General features: G+C 41.5%; 2 protein-coding genes across 2 annotated transcripts; both read left to right on the top strand.

The window, feature by feature from the left end:
• Window positions 1–3561: 3561 nt before the first annotated feature.
• LOC138875497 (uncharacterized) lies at window positions 3562–4542 on the top strand. The gene is made up of 2 exons (XM_070154330.1): window positions 3562–3888; window positions 4027–4542. Exons 1-2 carry the CDS (start codon window positions 3562–3564, stop codon window positions 4540–4542), a joined length of 843 nt encoding a protein of 280 aa, XP_070010431.1.
• Window positions 4543–4683: 141 nt separating this feature from the next.
• On the top strand, window positions 4684–5362 carry LOC138875496 (uncharacterized). The gene is made up of 2 exons (XM_070154329.1): window positions 4684–5070; window positions 5183–5362. Exons 1-2 carry the CDS (start codon window positions 4684–4686, stop codon window positions 5360–5362), a joined length of 567 nt encoding a protein of 188 aa, XP_070010430.1.
• Window positions 5363–7760: the final 2398 nt, after the last annotated feature.

Below are 7760 nucleotides of genomic sequence, written 5' to 3'. Positions count from 1 at the left end.
ATATACTCCTATTGCTGAACCCATTAATCAGTTCTATGAAAGACTGAAGACTACCGGTTATGTCACCCACATTCCTGTTATTGCTATGGAAAACTCTTCTCAGTGGGTTAACCTGAACAAGACATGTGCCTATCACTCGGGCATGAAGGTACACACTATTGATGAATGTCGCACTTTGAAAGATAAGATCCAGACTCTGATTGAAACCAAGGTTATATTAGCAAAAGAGGTTGCACCAAATATTCGCAACAATCACCTCCCATATCATAGGGGCGAGAGGGTAAATATGATAAAAACTAACGAAGAATGGGATCCGGAAGGATCAATTGGACTCATTCGTGAAGGGGATGAAACCACAATACCTCCATTTACCCTCACACCCATTATAGTGCAAATTTAATCACTAATTGACGTCGAAATAGCCACGCCACCTCTGTTTGAGGTTAAAACAACAACGCCCTCAATCGCACTAGCTCCGTTTGAGGTGGAAGTGACCACACCCTTCACTGTGAAAGTAGCCTCCACACCGTTGTTTAATTCCAATGCTATACCATGGGACTACGCTGCAGAGGCGAGAAGGAAAGGAAAAGTGAAGATGGAAGAAACACGTGCCGCACAAGGTATGACCAGGACCGGTAGGGTTTACATACCTGAGCATTTGGGAGGAACAAGCAAAGAAGCCACTCCCAAATAACCTATCATTGAAACAGGCCTAGATGATCTTTGGATAAAGGTGCAAGCATGATAGTACTCTATAGTGGATCATTTGAACAAAACCCCTGCTCAGATTTCCATTCTGTCGCTGCTACAGAATTCTGAGACACATAGAAATGCGTTAATGAGTTGAATGAAGCTTATGTGCCTAACAATATCACTAGTGTAGAGATGGCCAACATGGTAGGGCAAGTACTGGAGAGCCACAAGATCACCCTTTACGAAGATGAACTACCACCTGAAGGACTGAGTCACAACAGGGCATTGCATATCACAGTACAGTTTGAGGATAAATTAGTAGCCATAGTCCTAATAGATGGGGGTTCAAGCCTCAACATTTGTCTGTTGACTACATTGAAAAGGTTGGGTAAGGATTTCCATGAGGTACAAGCAGGGAGTATGAATGTGAAAGCATTTGATGGGTCTCAAAGGGCCACATTTGGATAAAGCAACCTTTGTTTGCAGATGGGCCCGACTTGGTTTGATGTTGAGTTTTAAGAATTGGACATATCTGCTATATACAATTTGTTGCTGGGAAAACCTTGGATACATGCTACGGGAGCTGTAGCTTCTATGCTACACCAGGCCATGAAGTTCGAATGGAACCATCAGGAGGTGATCATTCATGGAGATGGAAGTAATCCCATCTACACCAATCAAACTATTCTGGTTGTCGAGAATAGAAGTGGGTGGAGAAACGTACCATCGCATCGAGCATGTTAATGCAATAGAGAAAGACAAGTGGTGGAGTAATAAGATCGAAAGCATATTGTTATGGACAGGGTATGAACTCGGTAAAGGTCTCGGTAAGAATCTCCAGGGTATCACTAAGCCAATACAACCAAAACATCACGGTACCACCTTTGGACTTGGGTATCAATACCCTGGCAGGAGTATGATGATTGGTTGCCGTCATGGTGTGGCCCCTATTACCATCTTGAACAGCCAATACTGCATCTGCATCAGACATTTCAACACAGTGAGATGATATGGGGATCTGAAGAAAATAAGGCTTTAGCTGGCCTAAGGGATCTGTTTCTGGATGATGAATACATGGACTACAATGTAATAGTTGAGGAGGAGGAGGAAGAAGACCTCACCATTCAGACCATGGAGAAGGGAGTTGTTCTAAAAAATTGGACTACTGCACCATTCCGGGCCCATCGAGTTCCTAGGTAGCCTGGCAATTATCATGATCTATTTTTTAAAAATCAATTTCAAGCATTTAAGATATTTCTAGTATTTTATTTTAAGATGCATTTTGTTTTGAAATAATTACTCGAGCCATCGAGCCGTACCTGTTTTGATGTTTTTGAGATTTAATTAATGCATTGTTATTTTAGTATTTATTATTTTCTTTTATATTTTTCCTCTACAACATTATTATTTCTTATCCTGATGAACCAACGACTATGACATGTAATGACATAATGCAACATAAGGATAGTGATTCAGAAGAAGTAGAAGAAGAAGATATAATCCCTGAGGAAATTGTCAAAGAAGTTGAGAATTTTGAGAATAAGCCTAAGTCTAACCTAGACGAAACTGAGATAGTCAACTTGGGAGATTCTGAGACAGTCAAAGAAACCCGCATAAGTATCCATTTGTCACCGTCAGAAAAAGAAGAATACACCCATTTCCTGAAGGAGTATGAGGACATTTTCGTATGGTCTTATGATTATATAACTGGTTTGAGCACATCTATAGTGTCTCATAAACTACCTACCGATCCGATGTGTCCGCCTGTAAAATAGAAACTCAGAAAGTTCAAACCTGATATGAGCATAAAAATCAAAGAAGAAGTCACCAAGCAAATCAAAGCCAAAGTTCTCAGAGTGGCCGAATATCCTACTTGGTTGGCCAACATCGTGCTAGTTCCAAAGAAGGATGGGAAGGTCAGAGTATATGTCGACTATCGAGATTTAAACAAAGCAAGTCCCAAAGATGATTTCTCGTTGCCCAATATACACATACTGATTACCAACCGTGCCAAGCATGAACTCCAATCCTTTGTGGATTGCTTCACGGGATACCATCAGATCTGGATGGATGGGGAAGATGCCAAGAAAATAGCCTTTATCACCCCGTGGGGAATGTATTGTTACAAAATGATGCCGTTTGGCTTGAAGAATGATGGGGCCACTTACATGAGAGCCATGACGACCATTTTTCATGACATGATTCACAAAGAAATAGAGGTATACGTGGATGATGTCATCATCCAATCCAGAAGAAGCGCTGATCATATAGCAGATTTAAGGAAATTCTTTAATCAGCATAGAAGGTACAATCTAAAACCTAAAAAGTGTGCTTTTGGAGTCCCTATTGAAAATTGCTAGGTTTCATTGTCAGTCGCCGGGGGATTGAATTGGAACCCTCAAAAATGAAAGCCATACAAGATTTGTCCCCCCCCGAAGAGCAAGAAAGATGTGATGAGTTTCTTGGGGCGTCTCAATTATATTGGTCGATTCATAGCACAGTCGACCGTGATCTGTGAGCCAATTTTCAAAATGTTGAAGAAAGATGCTACAACAAAATGGACTGAAGAATGTCAGAAAGCTTTTGACAGAATCAAGGAATACATATCCACGCCACCAGTCTTGGTCCCGCCGGAACCTGGTAGACCTCTACTACTCTATCTGTCCGTAGTAGATGGGGCTTTCAGTTGTATTTGTGGCAACATGACAAGACGGGAAGAAAAGATCAGGCCATATATTACTTGAGTAAGAAGTTCACACCTTATGAAGCACGATATTCTTTGCTGGAACATACCTACTGGGCCTTGATGTGGATAGCTCAAAAATTGAGGCACTACTTCTGCGCCTACACTATATACCTCATATAAGGATGGATCTTCTGAAATATATCTTTCAGAAACCAATGCCTACAGGGAAACTAGCCAAATGGCAGATATTGTTGAGTGAGTTTGATATCATCTATGTGACTCAGAAGGTGGTCAAGGGACAGGCTTTAGCAGATCACCTCGCAGAAAATCCTGTGGGAGGGGAATATGAGCCATTGAAAATGTATTTTCCCAATGAAAAAATGTCATTTGTCGGAGAAGATATTACCGAAGCCTACGACGGTTGGAGAATATTTTTTGACGGAGATGCAAATTTCAAAGGAGTGGGTATTGGAGCAGTTTTGGTGTTAGAGACAGGTCAACATTATTCGGTATCCGCAAAGTTTAGGTTTCCATGCACCAAAAATATGGTGGAATATAAGGCTTGCATCATGGGGCTCAATTTGGCCATCGACATGAATATGAAAGAGTTACTGTTAATTGGTGATTCGGATCTTCTGGTACATTAGGTTCAAGTAGAATGGGCTATAAAGAATACTAAGATACTACCATATCTATATCATGTGCAAGAATTGATGAAGAGGTTCACGAATATAGAATTCAAACATGTTCCGAGAATCCAAAAGGAGTTCGCAGACGCACTGGCTACTTTGTCTTCCATGATACAACATCCAGATAAGAATTTCATCGATCCCATCCCAATAAGGATCCATAGTCAGCCAGCTTATTGTGCTCATGTTGAAGAAGAAATAGATGAGAATCCATGGTATCACGATATCAAGGAATACTTGGCGAAAGAAGAATACCTGGAACATGCAAATCATACTAAAAAACACACGCTCCGGAGATTGTCCAATCATTACTTCCAAAGTGGAGGAATTCTATACAGAAGGACTCCAGAGCTAGGATTATTACGGTGTGTTGACGCCAAAGAAGCTTCTAGATTGCTCGAGGAAATACACACCGGAACCTGCGGGCCGCACATGAATGATTTCGTTCTTGCCAAGAAGAAATTAAGAGCATGACACTTTTGGTTGACTATGGAAACATACTGTATCAGGTATGTTCAGAGGTGTCACCAATGTCAGGTACATGCAGATATGATACGGGTACCACTAAATGAACTCAATGCAACAAGTTCACCTTAGCCTTTCACCGCTTGGGAAATGGATGTCATCGGTACAATGAAGCTCGACGCTTCAAACGAGCACATGTTCATTTTAGTGGCCATAGACTACTTCACAAAATGGTTTGAGGCTACATCTTACAAAGCTATAACCAAGAAAGTCGTCACAGATTTTGTCAAGGATCGTATTGTTTGTCGTTTCAGGGTGTCAGAATCCATCAATACCGACAATGCCGCCAACCTAAATAGTGAATTAATGAAAGCTATGTGTGAAACCTTCAAGATCAAGCATAAGAATTCCCCCAGCATACAGACCTCAAATGAATGGAGCTGTGGAAGTCGCCAACAAAAACATCAAGAAAATTCTGAGGAAAATGATATACAACCACAAGCAATGGCACAAGAAATTACCATTTACCTTATTGGGGTATCGTACCACAGTTCGCACATCAACCAGAGCAACTCCCTACATGCTAGTTTACGATACTGAAGATGTCATTCCCACCGAGGTCGAAATTCCTTCTTTGAGAATTATATAGGAAGCAGAACTCAGTGATGCAGAATGGATAAGGAGTTGCTATGAACAGTTGGCTCTTATCGACAGAAAAAGAATGAATGCAGTATGTCATGATCAACTTTATCAGAACAGAATGTCTAGAGCTTTCAACAAAAGGGTCAAACCTAGACAATTTGCACTGGAGCAGCTGGTGTTGATATGAATCTTCCCACATCAAGATGAAGCCAAAGGAAAGAATTTTGACCCAACTGGCAAGGGCCATTTATGGTTCACAGGGTACTAACAGGAGGAGCACTCATACTTGCAGAAATGGACGGAGAAGTTTGGCCAAAGCCTATCAATTCGAACGCAGTCAAGAGATACTATATTTAAATTATTTACATTTCTTCATCTAATGTAACTGAACTATACTTGACCTGATTTCCATTTAAGAGGGCATACGTAGGCAGCCCTGTGGGTTCGATCACATCTCAATAAAATTTTTATTTTCCCCACAACCAGAAAACTGAGGCAGAATTTTGAGGAGGACCCTCAAAATTCCGGGCCAAGTCCAGCCAACATCATCATATCCAAAACAATCAGAAAATTGGTTAAGTAACTGGTGCAGAATTTTGAGAAGGATTCTCAAAATTCCGGAGCAAGTCCAACAAACTTCGTCACATGCAGAATGGCCGCTGAATCACTTACTAAACTGGGGCAGAATTTTGAGGAGGACCCTCAAAATTCTAATGCAAAGAGGCCGCAATGTCTCTAAAAGTGTCGCAGTCATTAGTTCATATTACATACCCCTATGTTTTCTAAATAACTCTATTTCATCAAATACACGTATATTTTTTCAAAAGCTTTATTTCTATGGCATCCAGGCATTACCCAAGGTAACTCAAATAGGATCCCAAGAGCCAAGCAAAGCAAAACAAGTAGGTGAAGACACGAACCAACCTCCTCCACAAAACTCACGATTTTTCTTTAGATGCAGGCACAATGAACATGAAGGAGCATTCGCATACCAAAATCACTATCTTCATAATGGCAGGGCCACCAAACACAAATATATCTCCAGCTAAGAAATATTCTGCTCCTACTCGCTATTTGTCCATTGCATGAGACTAAGCACTGTCTCAAACCTTGCATGAGGCTAAGCCCTGCCTCCTCATTTGCATTGCCTTCCTTGCATGAGACTAAGCACTGTCTCAAATATTGCATAAGGCTAAACCCTGCCTCCCCATTTGCATAAGGCTAAGCACTGCCTTTCCTTGCATGAGACTGAGCACTATCTCGAATCTTGCATGAGGCTAAGCCCCGCCTCCCATTTGCATAAGGCTAAGCACTGCCTTTCCTTGCATGATTCTAAGCATTGTCTCCTCTCCTTGCATTAGGCTAAGCCCTGCCTCCCCAACTATATAAGGCTAAGCACTGCCTTTCCTTGCATGAGACTTAGCATTGTATCGAATCTTACATGAGGCTAAGCCCTGCCTCCTCATTTGCATAAGGCTAAACACTGTCTTTCATTGCTTAAAACTAAGCACTGTCTCGAATCTTGCATGAGGATAAGTCTTGGCTCTCCATTTGCATAAGGCAAAGCACTGCCTTTTCTTGCATGAGACTAAGCACTGTCTCAAATCTTGCATGAGGCTAAACATCGCCTCCCTATTTGGATAAGGCTAAGCACTGCCTTTTCTTGCATGAGACTAAGCATTGTCTCCCTTTCTTGCATGAGACTAAGCATTGTCTCCCTTTCCTTACATGAGACTAAGTATTATCTCCTCTCCTTGCATGAGGCTAAGCCCTGCCTCCACAACTATATAAGGCTAAGCTATGCCTTTCCTTTGCTGAATGTTACATTATCTGAAACCTAGCACTATTTTGCCTTTTCCGGGGCTAAGCTTTGTTCCGATCCTATGCAAGACTAAGTTTTGTCTTGTTTTGTTCATATGATCCATCATCATGTCTCTATCCAAATGTGTCATAGTCCGAAGGCATCATCCTCATAGCCTGAAGACACCATGTCATGGCCTAAGTATCTCTCAACACTGCATATCATTATTCAAAGGCGTCATGCTTTAGAGGCACCATTCTCATGCCCGAGAACATCATTTCATGGCCTTCGAATCCCTTGCCTCACGATTCATGGCCTAGGACGTCATGGTCTAAGGACACCATCCTCACCATCTGAAGACAATCTTCATGGACCAAAGGGAATTTGCATCATGTTTATATTGTCGCAATAACCTATATATATTTGCGTGCATCGTGTTTTAAGTTTTTGCAGGTAATTCAAGAGGTAACCATTCTTCAAACAGGAGCAACCTTCCCTCCGGTTTCCGCTCATACCATTCACACCCTGCCATTATTTCAAACATAACCGACTCCCATCAATTACTCGCTTTACCCTATGACCATTCAGATATCTACCCCGTGATACATCCAAGACATCTCAAATCACATTCGTAACTTCGCATATATTCATCCGATACTATCCTACTCAAAAGAACCTTGCCGAAACACACGATCGTTCCTATAACAATTCCATCGGTTTCGTTAACCGTTGGATCCAAAACTACACATGGCCTGATTCCTATAGAATCAGGAATATGTAGGCA

The sequence above is a fragment of the Nicotiana sylvestris genome, chromosome 8, assembly GCF_000393655.2.
Source record: "Nicotiana sylvestris chromosome 8, ASM39365v2, whole genome shotgun sequence".
Classification (NCBI taxonomy): domain Eukaryota; kingdom Viridiplantae; phylum Streptophyta; class Magnoliopsida; order Solanales; family Solanaceae; genus Nicotiana; species Nicotiana sylvestris.
The sequence above is the reverse complement of the archived record's forward strand: the minus strand, read 5'-3'. Positions and strand labels throughout refer to the sequence as shown.

Excerpts from the sequence above, each read along its gene's own strand:
- LOC138875497 (XM_070154330.1), top strand. The coding sequence starts at position 3,562 with ATGGATCTTCTGAAATATATCTTTCAGAAACCAATGCCTACAGGGAAA. Across the intron at positions 3,889-4,026 it reads AGACAGGTCAACATTATTCG|GTTCAAGTAGAATGGGCTAT; the intron begins GTATCCGCAAAG and ends CTGGTACATTAG.
- LOC138875496 (XM_070154329.1), top strand. The coding sequence starts at position 4,684 with ATGGATGTCATCGGTACAATGAAGCTCGACGCTTCAAACGAGCACATG. Across the intron at positions 5,071-5,182 it reads TTACCATTTACCTTATTGGG|GAAGCAGAACTCAGTGATGC; the intron begins GTATCGTACCAC and ends AGAATTATATAG.